This window comes from Triturus cristatus, chromosome 2_2, assembly GCF_964204655.1.
Source record: "Triturus cristatus chromosome 2_2, aTriCri1.1, whole genome shotgun sequence".
In the NCBI taxonomy this organism is placed as follows: domain Eukaryota; kingdom Metazoa; phylum Chordata; class Amphibia; order Caudata; family Salamandridae; genus Triturus; species Triturus cristatus.
In genome coordinates, this window is record NC_140582.1 from 808,345,607 (window position 1) to 808,360,933 (window position 15,327).

General features: G+C 46.6%; 1 protein-coding gene across 1 annotated transcript in view; it reads right to left on the bottom strand.

Moving 5' to 3' along the window:
- Positions 1-15,327, bottom strand: part of CWH43 (cell wall biogenesis 43 C-terminal homolog) — a 546,701-nt gene that overhangs the window by 372,167 nt on the left and 159,207 nt on the right. Inside the window, exons 3-4 of the mRNA XM_085642112.1 lie at positions 7,957-8,077; positions 7,638-7,792 (exon numbers count right to left, since the gene is read on the bottom strand). Of these exons, the coding sequence (XP_085498238.1) occupies positions 7,638-7,792; positions 7,957-8,077 (276 nt within the window). The remainder of the gene's footprint in view (positions 1-7,637; positions 7,793-7,956; positions 8,078-15,327) is intronic.

Genomic DNA, 15,327 nt, shown 5'->3' on the forward strand with positions numbered 1-15,327 from the left:
AGCTCACTTTGGTTATTGGATCATTGCCATTCAGGATTTGACTCATAGTGTGGATGGGAGTATTTTACTTTTTTGTTTACTCCCATTTACAGGGAAGTGTTTTACAACCTCTCATAAAACAAATATCCAAAGTGTAACTAGCAGAAGTGCAAGCACGAAATAAGTACAGCAGCAACTGTGAAATAATCTCTTCAAAATGATGGCAGATTTTATGCAAAAAGAGCAGCTTAAACGGACACTGCATTTGCAGCTAGACTCTTCAGTGGATCACACATACCTGTCTGCATTTGCTTGTAGGTAAAAGATTCTTTGAATGGTGGAACATTCAAAGAAATTACAAACGTATCAAGAGGTATGGAAATGAGGGTGTGGGGGCCAGGACAGCCATGACGGCGGTCGTCACACCATAAGGTTCCGGCTCCATGGTAGAGACTCCATCTCCATCCAAGCCACTGGCACACTCCTTAGATGTAGAGGGGAAGCAAAGCAACAAGTCGCGGCCCGGGACACTTTCAAGAGCAGCGACCCTGTCCTGATGGCACCAGGACCAGTTCGGGCGGCCGCACACAACACTGAGTGGAGCTCCCGAGGCCTGATTTGTTTCAAGGGGCCTCTTCTTCTAAGTGAAGCCGCACGTCCCCACCTAGAGCTGGAAGTATCGCAACTGCCATCCGAGGAGCTGTGAGGGCGTTGTCTGGGAAGGTCTGAGCTGCGGGAGGCACTGACGGCACATGAAGGCCGCATAGCGTTGAGTGGGCCTCAGAGTTACTTCTTTGCCACGGGAGGAGGCTGCTGCAGACCCACCCACCTGACCACCTCCAGACATTCTGGGGCCCCGGCATCAGCAGGTGCCACCGGTAGAGTTGTTGCATGGCATTTTCTGTGCCTGTGTGCCTGTGCTGATCCCGGCTTGCAGGGGGCAGTGGGGGCTTCGCTGGACTGTGGTGGCTTCTGGTGTTCCTGCCCGTTGGGCACTACTATTCCCCCTTTTACCCTTCCCCCCCCAGGCCATCAATACTATTGATAAGAGGGGGACAGACCTCTTTCAGTAGTGGACATAGCGAGACCAAGGATGATGCCCAAATGCTCGTGCTGCCGGTGCCAGGGTCAGGACCTTGGGCAAATTGGTCAGCGGCCAATACTGGGTCTCACTCAGAGGTTGGCATGCCTGAGGACTGTTACCCTGCCAAGCTCTGGGGACAACACAACTCAGGGGTACGCCAACAGCACCTGAGGAGCAACTGGGAGAGTGACCATGGGGAGTAATGGGCCCCCACTGGCTAAGGCACAAACCAAAGCTGATAAATTTACTGCCCGCCGTCCACCACTACTAAAGCCGCTGGTGTCATCAACACACCTGCTTCGTGCCCCAGAACTCCCAACACAGCCAAGATCCTACAGGCCAAACAGCCCTCCCAGACAGAGCTGGAAACCAAGATAGAAGAGGTAAGGGTAGATTTGGCTCTCCTGAGACAAGACTTCCATAATGTTGTTGAAAGGGTAACAGGAAAAGAGGGACGTACCTCTGACCTGGAGGATACAGTTTCCACTCATACGTCAGAGGTGCCCATCTGACCATGGCATCCTGTACCTTGGAGGATCGTGCAGCAAATGCCAAAAACCGTGCCTGGATGAACAATTTGTGGTTTGGGGGGTTTCCAGAGAGCTCTTAGGGGCGGTCCCCTGAGAAAGTTCTGGGACACTGGATTTGGTCTTGGGTCCCCGAGGGGAAGCTGTCGCTATGCTTTATAATTTAGAGGGCCATAGATCGCTAGTGGTGAAGCCGCCTACCTGGGTGCACTCCCTCACCCTATGATCACCAAATTCCTAAATTACAGAGATCTTGACAATATCCTGCAGGTGGCTAGGGCGATGGATGTGGTGGCTTCCAATACTTTAAGATCCTTATTTTCCAAAAATACATCCAGCAAGTCCAGCAGTAGCATAAGACACTCGATGCTGTCAAACCAAAATGGAGAGACCTCCTCCAAATCCTTCTTCTTTGTCACCCCTGAGGCGGGTTGGGAGTGGGCGACGGAGCAATGAGCCCTGTGTGGCAACTTTCAACTGCCATGGTAGCAATCCTCCCAGAGAGACGGTAGGGGTGGTGCTCGTGCCTGGGGATGCAACAGACAAAGGGGGCCTCGTAAGCAGATGGCACATGCTGATGGATCCTTAGACTCCTCCTCACCAGATATAGACACCTCCAGACATGGACGCAGGCACAGACCTGTGTGGGCTCTGATAAAGGCGCCTGATGACCAGAGGGCCATCTGTACGCCTTCCACAAGATTGTGCAATTCATCCAGCCAGCAGCATGTTGTGCTGACTGCGGACTTTCGCTCCAGAGGGCCGATGTGGATAGACTTGCCTCAGTTGTAATAAATTGACCGGGTATTTTTGGTTTTGTTGGAGAGACATGCTTCTAGGGTTGAAGTGTGGGGCAGAGGGAAGTTGGGGTGGTAGATTGGGGTGGTTGAGGCCCTTTGGCTGTAGTGCAACACTAGTTCAAGTGAGGGTTCTGTCAATCCCTTTTCACATTTCAATATGCAGACATGGTCGAACAACCACTGGTGGAGGATGGCCTGGGGGACTCCCAGAAAGACTGAGACAGGGGGGTTCCATATTCCAAATCCTGAGTGTGTTATAGCATGGTCGGCATTCAAATAATGACATGGAATGTCAACGACTTAAATGATTGCACAATGAGTAGAGCGGTACTGGGGTTTGCTGTTGAAGGAGACACACCCTTTGGGCACCAAGTGCCTCTTCCTAGCCAGATATGGCTACGAGAAGTATTCCATGCTGGCCATTCCAGGGGTTCCCAGGGTTAGGCCATTCTACTCCACAAACGCCTGCCTATGGTGGTCTTCCATAAAGTGTCTGATGTGCAAGGTAGATATGTCTTGGTATAGGGGGTGATCGCAGGGCAACAATATAATCTAGTTTGTGTTTACGTCCCCCTGTTGTCTGGACCCACCCTCCATGCAGCGACAGCCATATTGCTGGGGCTTCCCCAGGGTAATTAAGTGGTGGGAGGTTACGTCAATATGGTAATGTTCCCCAACATAGACTGCTCGAAGAGCCCTAGGATAGGAAAGCTTGTTCTGCGACCTTGCTGTTGGCGGAATGGGCCTCTGGCCTTGGGCTCTACAACACTTGGTGTACCTGCGATTCAGGAAGTCTGGAGTTCACCCACACTTCTGCTGCGCACAAAACTAACTCTCGCATTGATCTCCTTTTTATGCTCATTAACAAATCGATCCTCATGTCAGGATCCTGTATCCTCCCTAGAAGGCTATCTGACCATTGCCCTCTGATGGTTCAGTTGGGGGAGGTACACCTAAAGAGTGTCTGATTTCGTGACTGAATGCATGGCGCCTGATGCACAATGAAGTCACAGACTTCCTTTCCCAGGAGTTTAATGCATTTTTTGCAATGAATGAGGGTTCTGTGGAATCACCCAGGATCCTCTAGGCAACTGTCAAAGCATGCAAGCGTGGCATTGAGCAGTCGCACATTAAAATGAAAGCCAGGCAGAAGCAATACTGAATAGAGGAGCTGTAGGCCCGCATAGCATGACTGGAGAAAGGGCTGGGAGAGGAGGAATTCGAGACTTGCCAAGTAGAGCTTGACAGGGCATCGCTTAGGCTGTGGTGCCTGGATGAGGAGCACCTCTGCTGCATTACCTACCAAAGCAGGGTCTATGGATGGAAGGTCAAATCCACCAAACTCCTACATTGGGTGGCAACTCAGAATGTGGTGGAGAGGGTGATCCAGGCATTATAGAGCAAGTCACCAAGGCTAGCGAGATTTTATCTTCATTAGCGGAATACTTCGGAGCCCTATATGTGGATGAGGGAGGGCACCAAAAGAGTTCTCCAGGCCAGTGATAGCAGACCTACCACTGCCTACCATGCCAGTGTCAGTTAGGGTTGAACTGAATGACCTATTACCCTTGATGAGCTGAATGAAGCTCTCTCAGATATGAATTCTGGCAAGACACCGGGACCCGATGGGTTCCCAATCCAATATTAATGAAAATTCTTCGTGGCGCTTCTGCCATACCTGTTGGCCAGGACTGAAGTTAGCACCGACAGTGATCCTGCACAAGGCCAGGCGTCCTCTCGGCAACTGTGCATCCTTTTGTCTGATCTCCCTCACTACTAGCGAGCTAAAATTATGCGCTGGGGTTCTGACCAACTGGTTCCTCAAAGCTATACACAAATTAGTTCACTTACACCAATGCGCTTTTATATCCCGGCACAGCATGTGGCACTGCAGACGTAGGATGCACGCGGCCTTAGCATAACGATATCAGCTATTAGGTCCTTGCGCTTTCCTCCTTACTGATTTTCAGAAAGCTTTTGATTCCTTTGACTGGGACTTTCTGTGGTATTTGCCCCGGTGCCTGGATCTTGGGCCCTGCTTCTTGTTATGTGAAAGAGCATTATCTGAAGAACAAGTCCGGGTGAACAGGGTCTTGTCACGTGGCTTTTGAATACAGCATGGCACCAGACAGGGGTGCCTGCTATCTCCTCTGCTCTTTCCTTTGGAAATAGAGTTGCTGGTGATATGGATCCGGTGCGATGCGTAGGTGCAGGGATTTCAGTGGGGAAACAACTTAGAAGACTGCATTCCTTGAAATGCAGATGATATTTTATTTTTCGTCTCCCACCCGAAAACTACAGGACCACAATTGCTTTGTTTATTTGAATAATATGGGCAGGCCTCTGACCTGTTTGTCAATTGGTCCAAGTCCATATTGGTCAGTGGGGCTGAAGATGAGACGCTGTGCCAGATCCAAGTGCCTGTCTGCAGGCTGAGCTTCCTGTATTTGGGCATATATATCTCTTTGCTCCTAACACTCTCCCGGTCCCTTAATCTTACACCACTGGTTGGGAGGATGCAAAGAGACTTGGAGAATTGGTGCAAGCTGCCTCTTAATATACTGGGAAGGGTGGCTCTTTTTAAGATGATGGTCTTGCCACATTTTCTGTACGTTTCCACTCCCCAAGCAGTGGTTCACAAGACTAAAGGACAAGGTGCCCTCCTTTCTCTGGGCCGACCGAGTTCCGCACATACGCTTAGGGAAATGCATGCAATTGACCTTTGAAGGGGGCATGACAGAGGCAGACTTGTGTTTATGCTACTCAGGCACAGAGCTTGTGGTACTGAATGATTGGCTCCACGGGTGCTGGGAGGATCCAACATATAAGGTGGAGATGATGTCCATGGGTGTGGGATACCATTATGGACTGGCTGTATGGTGCACCAGTGACCCGCTACCTCCCATATCTCACTGGAGTGGTGTTCATGGTGTGGAGGTCTGTGTTGCGCTTAACCAGATGATTTGGTAGGATTACGCTCCACACTCCCTCTGGTGGAGTAGCTGACTGGGCCAGGTAGCGGGTCTGTCTGGGTTTGTTAAGTGGGACCTCATTGGGATCTCCAGCCTGGGGAATGTGTGTCAGGGAGCACATATGCGGTCCTTCCAAGAGATACGGACAGATTTTGCCCTTCATCAATCCCAATTTTGTAAGTTTCTACAACTGCGCCTTGCGTTGTCTTCACACCGAGAACTTTTTGGGGAGGTGCCAGAGTTTAGTCCCCTGGAAACCAAGTTGCTTATTGGCCCCCTAGGCCAGGATGGTCTTTCCTGTCTGTATAGATTCCTAGTTATTAACTCACCAGACTTATTGGCTCCTCTGAGGGTGCGCTGGGAGTTGTGGATCGGTCCCCCAGAAGATGGCGACTGGAGAAAGCCTCCAGTTTCTGCTTGATTCAACTGAAATGTTTGCACACGACATACCTGAAACCACTGAAATCATGGAGGGCGGGCCTGCGTTTATCATCTGGATGCTCCCGATGTGGTGAAGCGGCAGCTGACTTCTTCCATGTGGTTTGGGGCTGCCTAGTGAATGAGAGGACAACTGCTATCTGTTCCCTATCGCGAGTACTGGATAAACGCATCAATCCCTCCCCATACCCTTCTTGCCTTATAAGATGACCTGGGGGGGGGCATGGATGAGTGCTCTAGTGCTCTCTTGTTGGCCTGGGGACTTAGGTTGCCAAACGAGACATTGCTCGGGTGCGGAATACGGTGAACCTGCCAGCCAGGACGGTGTGCAAAACGGAGGTTGCCCCATAAATGCAAGAGGTTTGGGGGAAATGGAGGGTTTTTTACGGGATGTAATGACACAAATGATCAAATGTATGTTCCTGTTTTTCTTGAGATGTCCTGGACCACTCACACTGTTTCGTTTACAGTTCTCTTTGGAAAAATTTAATAAAACATTGTTTATAAAAAAAAGATGTACAGAAATATTTTTCCTAGTGCAAGAGAGATTCTTGTGCAGGAAGATGGCACTTTAATAATGTGATGAAACTGAACCAAAAAGCATTTGAACAACAGAAACCAAAGAGTGTGTATTAATATGCACCTCTCATTAGTGCGTGCTATGTATCATTAGTGTTGCTATGTATCATTAGTGTTGCTATGTATGTCTACATTTAATAATATGTTTGCTTGTACAAGTGGCTAGTACACTAACATGATTTCATCCTTTGGTAATAAGCCTTTTGCTTCTAGCGCCATTGTCATGCATATGCTGTCACTATATTCCCCATATATAAGTAATAGTAACTTTTTATGTAAGAATTCACACCACGTTTTGCAGTTTATGAGTACTGTAAATAACAGTTGCTATTACCTTATCTTATAACACTCATTTACCGCAGTAGGTCAAACTAGAGTTCCCATCTTTGGACATATTCTTGTGAACTTTGAATTGGATTAACAAAGCATAAGATACATTTCCTCAGCAAACCTCCCATCATGAACTTTAGCCCATCACACGTCCCCATTGAACGTAAAAAGAAAAATAGAATAAAAGTGTGTTTATTCAGGATCTGGCAGGTTCAAGTAGACATGGCAGAAGGATTTGCCGGGTAGACATGTGAAGAGCCCCTTACCCGGGGCCCTGGGCATCTGCTCACTTTGCCCATGCATTAAAACCTGTCTGCCTGGATCATCACTTGAGCCAGTGTTGGCCCTTGTGCATAATGATCAAAGCAAATCTACTATCCATAACATCTAGGCAGATGAAAACCTAAATCTGGTAAAAGGTGTTAGTTTGGCAGCTATATCCAAAAATAAATGCACACATTGACGGATAGATGGAAAATTAAAAACATGCATTCATTATCGAGTTAAGGAAGCTAAATGATAATCCTGAAACATGGCATGTGCATTGCTGTCGCCTTCCACTAATAGTAAGTCATCCATACCACATAGCGCCTTGAGTACTTCACCTTATACTCCCTCAATGGCTTGCCATGAATAAATGCTGCAAGCATCATTCATTATATAACTAACCAGCATTTGGTCACATTGCCTCAAAATCTGCCTCTGTGGGAAATCTCACAAATGAAGTATTCCTGCCTCTGGGTCGGGCCTGCTAAATGTGCATGCTTTATGTAATGTGAGATTAAGACTCAAATATATATTTGTCAGGGTTGTTTTTGGCTCCTTGCTCTGGTTAAGAAGAACTGCATTGCAGATGGGATACCTATATCTCCCTGCTTGGAACACACACAGAAACAGTACTTGGTGCAACATTTGGATGTTGATTTACCTGTGTATATCCTGTGCAATGTGGCGAGTAGTCCTATTAGCAGTATGACCATGTTGCTTGTCGAGCAGCTCCAGATAGGGTTAAGGGACGTGTACCAGATCCGAAGTGAAACAAGAAGTATCTGCCCCAGTATAAAGCCCCATATCCTGCAGTACCTGAAATGCAATGTTGAGGCCCACAGTTAGGTAAGGTGGACCATTGTGGAGGGTTTGTTTTACTACTGGGTGAAAAATATAGACTTTCTGTTGCCTTTTACTTTCTCACTTTGGATAGCTAGGTGGTTAAGTGAGCATCTTACTAGTCATAAAGGCGAGAATACCTTTGGATGCCGCTTCCTGACCACCAGGTTGAGGCTTGAACAAGTAGCGCAGCAGAAACACCAACAGCCAGGATTTGTAGCCGAAGAAGGGTGGTCGGAGCCTGATATGAAGCAATGCTTCCTATATAGGAAAGAACCAAGAATTACTCAGAGAAAAATGAATGCCATGTTTTTTTTAAACACATTTTATTGATTTTTCGTCCCCGCTACAATATGGTTATTGACCCATCCATATCAGGATTACATATTGTAATCACAGTGTTAGTTCACAACACAGACTATAATCTGATCCCTCCCTCCCCCACCTGTGAGTCCACGTTGTGTAAAATATATGGATTGTGTGCTTATTGAGTGTGTTAAATTTCAATGTCAAGCATAGGTAAGGGGCTAGGGCACTCCTAGACCAATTCAATAACCCACCAGGTTTAGTTTGAGAAGGTTCCATTTGTAAGGAAATTAATGCCATGTTTTGAAGCTGTGCCTGATTTTCGTATGCATGTATATTCTAGGGCTACAGTGATTGCATCGTTCCGTAGAAACAAATTTACAGGAGTAAGGACTTTTAATTAGTTTAGCCAGAGGTAAGCAGCCACTACTTATGTTTACCGGTAGGCAAATGACTACTCGTCGCAGTGCTCCCCCTACATATACATCCAGAACGGTGGCAACATTTGCCATCTTTGGGAGCAGTCTGTCTCCCTCCTTGTTGATGCAAAGTTGGGTGGCAACTTCAGTAGCAGTGAGTAAACGTTAGGCAATAATACTATACATTCACTAAACACAACCAAGGATCTTTAAATCTGGGAGCCTGCAGTTGGCCTGGTTTGTGAGCAGATGTGCAGCCACAGTACCCCCCAACCTTGAGCTCCGCATTATAATCCCTGGTGTTGCCTGTCTTTCACGTTATAAGTGAATTCAACCGAAAGCACAGAGCCTTCCATCTAACCGTCCTTGAATTGCGTAATACCAGTGTCCATCCGCGACTTTCAACATAATTGCTTAGTATTGTTCAGGAAAAAACTAGAAACAGGCATTATAATAAAAGTAAAATTGTTTGCATTTAAGAAGTGGCCTTCAGACCACTGTTATCTTCTTGACTATGGGTGGTACTTTATTACTGAAAACTTAATGAAATCAAGTAACTCAAAGAAATTGGAGTGACAAAGGAGCCTTCTCAATGGAACCATTGGGGAACTACTTGATTGCTGACGCCGACCGATAGTGCATGTTCTTCAAAGCATTGGCATTGTGGAAATGAACAAACAAATTGAATCTAAGTTTGTCGATGCATACTCCTCGCTCAGAAGAGACCCAAGGGATTTTTAGTTTTCTCCATTCTCCCTGTAAAAAATAATCATCTATTTTATTTTTTAAGTAACCTATTTGAAAAAGGTAAGGGTAAATTGTGGAGAACATATGATATCCTGTTCAGAATATACATCTTGACAGGGCTGCTTTTACTCCATGAAAAATAATGTAACTCTTGCCCTTTGTGCAGTCCTCCACTACGCATTGTGAGTATATTTGTGGTCTCTCCAGTCACATCGGCACATAAACATGTAATTCCACCTTTTTCTAGTTAATGTTCCAATCCCTATAATGTTTTAAATATCAGTTTTATGATTGGTTTAAAGCCTCTTTTTCGACCCAAGAAATCACCAAAGTCCTCAATCATCTGCAATAAGTGACCACCAGATGTATCCGGATTTGTGATCAAAATGGTAATCTCTCAGTGTTTCCACCTCTATGCTTTATTTCAGACCAGTGAATTAATGCCTCTGAAAATGGCTCAATATCTACATCAAAAAAGAACTGCTGGCAGAGGGTCACCTTGACTGGCTCATCTGGTTAATATGAAACTGCTCAAAAACCTGTCCTTTGCTATAACTCTAGGTATTGTCCATGAATAAAGAACTCTCAACAACTTAATGAAATGATTATCGCAGCTAAAATTGAGTACTACACACTCACAGTATTTCAGATGACCCTAGTAAAGTATTTTCTGAACCTAGTGAAATTACTGCTATTAGGACCATTTTACATAAAACTCTTTATATATTTTAGAAGATAAATTCAATGCTGCTACTTAACAAAACGAATTTGAGAAGGAATTATCACATTTTAATGCATGTAGTCAGAAGATTAGATATCCGTGAAAAAATCTGACTTTGCATTCATCTAAACCAGGAGCTTTCTCTTTCTGCAAGTGCCTAATAATCCAACCACTTCCTCAACCCTGTTATAATTTTCTAAGAATGCTAGCTCCTCAGCAAATAGGTTACTTGTTATTTTTAAAAGCATGCTGAAGCGGTCTTGGCAGTGACACATTATCATTGTACAGTTGTTTCGAAGACTCAGGAATTCTATTATTTATGTGTGGAACGCCAGGGTCCTCCTTAAACTGCAGGATGTAGATGCCTCTACGCACAGGCACCCGTGTTGGGGAAGTTACTTTTAAGAGCACGATCAGAGGCTGGGCAGTGTAATTGCTTTAATACAATTATCCTGAAAGTAATTAAATTGCCCAGACACTGACAGTGATACCAAAAGCAACTTTCTTACGCTTATTTTTTTCTCCTGCAGAAGTAACCCGCAGACAAAATGGAAAAAAAGCATATTTCACTGAACCCAGTTTTGCAGCAATATTTTGCCCACTCCCAGTCCTCAGACCAGCTCTTAATTAACATTTTTTTTTTCAGTTATCCCCTGTGTGTCTGATATTGTTCTCTATGCTCCTTCGACTTGACCTTCACCACTGGTAAATGATCACGATCTTGCAGAATGAATTAAAAAGGGCCTGCAGGTTTTTATGGCAATCTGTAGGACACACTTGTGCCATGAGCAATACTTAGGTATATGGACCACTCCACTCTAAAGGCCCCAGTACTCCTTTCATGCACTATGCATGGGTAGACTTACTGATCTCACGATGCTTTTACTCAAGAACCCTTCTGAGCAGAAGGACTATACCTTTTTCAACTTTTCCCCGAACTGTCATTGCACTTACAGGAATCAAAAACAATTTTTGTGAAATGTAATTGGATCAACTGACAACTGTCAGGAGCCCAGGACCTCTGCACCAAGCTTTTAACACTTCTCTGTTCAGAACATACATTTATCTAGGAACTTTTTTTAGGATTTGTTCATGAATTAAAATTTGTCAAGAGTACACCTGCAGGAAATTGTTTTATTAATGGCACTGAGGGGAAGACAAAAGTAAATGCCTTTAATCCCCTCCCCTTTAAACAATAGCAACATGTATTTATTCCTCAAATTCTTATCTCCCAATTTTACACTAACTTCCTACATCCAATAACTCCTTTCTCTCTGATCAGAATGATCACCATCTTGGAGGCACTCTCTTTTTAACAATGGCTTTTAAAAGCCTGCCAAGCGACAACAAAGTAGCCCATATTTATTTTGGCGAAACCTTACTCGGTTTACCTCTAGCAGAGTGAGGGCCATGTTCTCCACACCACTAACCACATCCACAAGCAACTAGTACTTTGAGAGGACTTCCTACATTTGAGGGCGGAGTCAGGCAGCACTCATTTGGGTTCCGCTGGAGCTGGCTGATAAATACAATCCACACTGGGCAGGAAAGGTGCGCAAAAGCCTTACTGTCCACCATTCCTCTAGATAGCATGTCCTGACTATATGCGCAGCGAGCCACGGAGAAGCCAGCAGGGCCAGGAAGCTATTCCAACCCAGTAGCCATTTAGGTTTGTCTAGGGGCATCTCCAGGAATGGTAGATGAGCTGAGCTGGGGAAAGGCTGCTCTACACCACTAGCCCCAAACTAGATGATGCTGGGGTAACATATGATAGTTCAATATAGTATTTAGCCTCCTCAGCCAACACACACGGCGGAAAGATTTGAAATTCACTGGCAAAGTAGCCATTTGTCAACCAGTTCCTTATATTTTCATTCTTACCAGCCAATATGTTTTCCTGTGCAGGAGACTTGTGGCATAATTCTTCTGATATGCCATGTCAAAGAAGAAACTTAGTAAAAAATTCCTGGTGTCGGGCTTGGTAATGGCTAAACGGCGGATTGCTATCAAATGAATGGGTGCGCACTCCCCACTCTCAGCCCCCGATACAGTGAGTAGCTGCGGAAAGTGTTTGAAAGGCAGTGGCCAAGGAAGTCAGAATGCAGCATGTGAGACGTGACGAGCGCTTGGAGGATGACTTGACAGCGTGGAGTCAGATGCTGATGGACCACCAAGGTGAGGAGGTGACCGCCAGTTGGTCCGGAAATGTGTCATAAAAAATATACACTGTGTGTGGGTAATACGCATTAAACATAAAAAATGCAGGAAAGGTGCGGTTGTGCTCTGGTGGGGCAACAGGACCACAGACAAGGGACTGTAACATTGAATCAGTAGCGCCTGGTGTCAAGGCACAGTAGAGGGGTGTAGGGGTGGAGGGTGGATGACAACAGGAAAAAAAACTAAAAAAGAACTTACCTGCCACGTTCTGCATATCCGCTCTTCTGCTTCCCTCTGGCTCCACTGCAGCACAGGCTCCCAGACTCCCCTACGGCCAATACAGATGCTGCTCTCTTGCTGCTGGCAATATGAGAGAAGCATTTGGATTGGCCTGGGTAGCTTGAATTTGCACTCCCAGAGAGACTGGGAGTCTGTGCCTGCTGTCTCCAAGCTGGCAACGCAGCTCGGGTTGGAGACATTTCAGTGCACATGTTGGTTTGGTCGTCTTAAGACGGCTGGCCAAACCGACATGCACACTGACAGCAGTGGCCACCACTCCTCCTCCACGACTGTCATTGCGATGGCCCCGCCCCCAAGACTCATGTCTTAGAAGAAAAATAAAATGATAAATCTATTTTATTATCATTTTATTTTTCGGGTTTTGAGGCTGCTGGAAGGGGGCGGGGGTGACACTCCTTCGCCGTAACGGAGGAGCCTCAGCTGCATTGTATTGCATATCCGGGCTACGGCAAGGGGACTGAAAGCCATACCACATGCTTCTTGTTTCGTGAATTAATGATTGTACTAAAAATGATTGCATCACCATAAGAGCTGCCAGGAGTGTGGGGGAGTTGGGGATTATGTATATATCGATAATGTCTTGGTTTGATCCTGCATTTGTATACATGTCATAATAAACCAGATATTGTTGTGATGTACAACTTGATTGAAAATCAATTTCTTTTAATGATTCCTCTAATGGAGGCTTCTCATAAACAAATTGATAGACTGCTGCCTGAAAGTTGTACACCCAAAAGTGGTACTTTTTTTATTACTTTATTATTATGTACCAGCCCAATGATCAGGCTATGATACAACTAACAACTGTTTGTTATATGATCCGCCACTGTACATGTTTTTCCGTGAGTTTTAGTAGTAGTCAGAGCTGCTGTTTCCGATTCCCTGCATGTCCCGTTGCACTGACCCCCCTGTCCCCGTCCATTGTAAACCCAAGTGTATGTATCTGCTTTAAAATCAAACAACTTGGATGAAGCAGAAAGTTGTCTTTTATGATCACCTTCCTGTGATCAGGCCAGTTCCGGTAGGGTAACCTGAAAAGTGCAAGATCTAAATAAAGGAATGTAGCTACGGGCATAGGCAAAACTACAAACTCCCACAGAAGAGATGGAATCGATGCTGATCCGCTGCACCCTTCATGCTGAGCTGCTGGAGAACCATGAGCCCAGCAGCTTCCACTGATTGAAAAGAGGTTGACCGAAGCTTTCAGCGAAGCAGGACATGCTGCTGATTCCAGGGTAGGACTACATTGCCCAGAATCCTGCTAGCCCACACTGTCAGGAGGAGAGGCAGCGAGGAGAGCACTTCAAATCACAACTCCGCTTCCCACCAAGCCGGACACTCTGATGATGCCAGGGCAGGACTAGATTGCCCAGAATCCGTCCTGCCTGCACTGTCAAGAGGAGGAAAGGGTGCCGTGGGAGCGCAAAAAAGTGCAGCATTCTTCCTGCAAAGCGGGTACACTGGGCTGACGCTAGGTCAGGAATACAGTGCCAAGAATACTGCCTGCCCACATTATAACAAGGAGGAGGGACCGCGGGGAACACTAAAAAGCGCGACACTGTTTCTCACGAAATGGGTCACTGCGGGTTTATTCCATACAAAGTATGCAATATGGTGGGTTATCTTAAGGACGATCCAAGGGCTGGCAGCGGTGACTCACCTATGCTGCCCTGCCCGCCTGATGAGCCAAAATGCACTGTGGCAAACCCAATCAGTACTACGAATTATGGAGTGATCCCATTCCCTAGGATCACGTGACGCATTGGACCATCTTACTCACGCTCCTTTCAGGGCGGAGCGTTGCAAGGCAAGCCTCCGGTTGTTCAGGCCCACGACCGCCCTAGGACTAGCGGGGCACCATCGAATTTCTTCCAGGGACCTCCCATGAGGACTCCTGGGATTTGGCACTGGCACCCCTATTCTGCTCCTGCAGAGGTACCCTTCTGCCTCCAGATCGCCCTGCAACTCCGCCACAGCTCTGGAGGCGGCCCCCGTCGCCAACAGAGCCCCCCCACCAACACTGCTACTTTACTCACCTGCAACCCGCTATTTCCAGGGCCTCCTTCATGTCCAGTAGGGCAGATCCATGTCCACCTGTGACAAGTGCACACCATCTATGTAAAGATAACCTTTGGGGTTCGCCTGGATTAGCCCATGCCTGATGAAGTCAAAGCCCTCATACTCTGTGAACTTGCGCATAGAGCTGTTTATCCTTCTCCGGGAATGTTCAACTGCCTCACAAGGCCTGTAGGAATGTGATGGCCTCCCAGGAGGGAGCTCTACTCTTAACCACAGCTATATTACCCTTCAAGATGATGTAGGTTCCAACCTCCTGCCCTGTAGTTGCAATCCGCACTGTATATGCCTTAACCTGGTTTCCCCAATTTTTGGGACAGCAGCCCCCTTGGTAGATGACCGTTTCCACAACCCTTATCTACTATAGCTATCAGGGTGAGGAGTTTTCTGCTTAACTGAAGCAATACATAACTCCTCCCCGAGTCCCCCGACTAAAGGGGGTGAGGGTTGTGCCTAATTGGCACAAAAGGGGCTGCCCTTTTAGGGTGGCCCACTGCGTGGGCCGCGGGCAGCTTCATTGCACCGAATCCCATATGCCTACACTGTCACGAGAAAGAAGACGTCCCACGGGGGGAGTGCTACAAAGCGTGATGCAGCTTCCTATGTGTGGGACACTCTGTTGATCCTAGGACAGGAATACAATGTCTAGAATCCCACCTACTCACATTGTCACAAGGAGCATTGGAGGGGCAGCCGACCACCGGGAGTTCAGTCCCCCTGGCCAGATTGGCAGGGTGGTGCGGCCCATGAGCTGATATTTGTGTTGGACTATTTTTGTAGCCCAG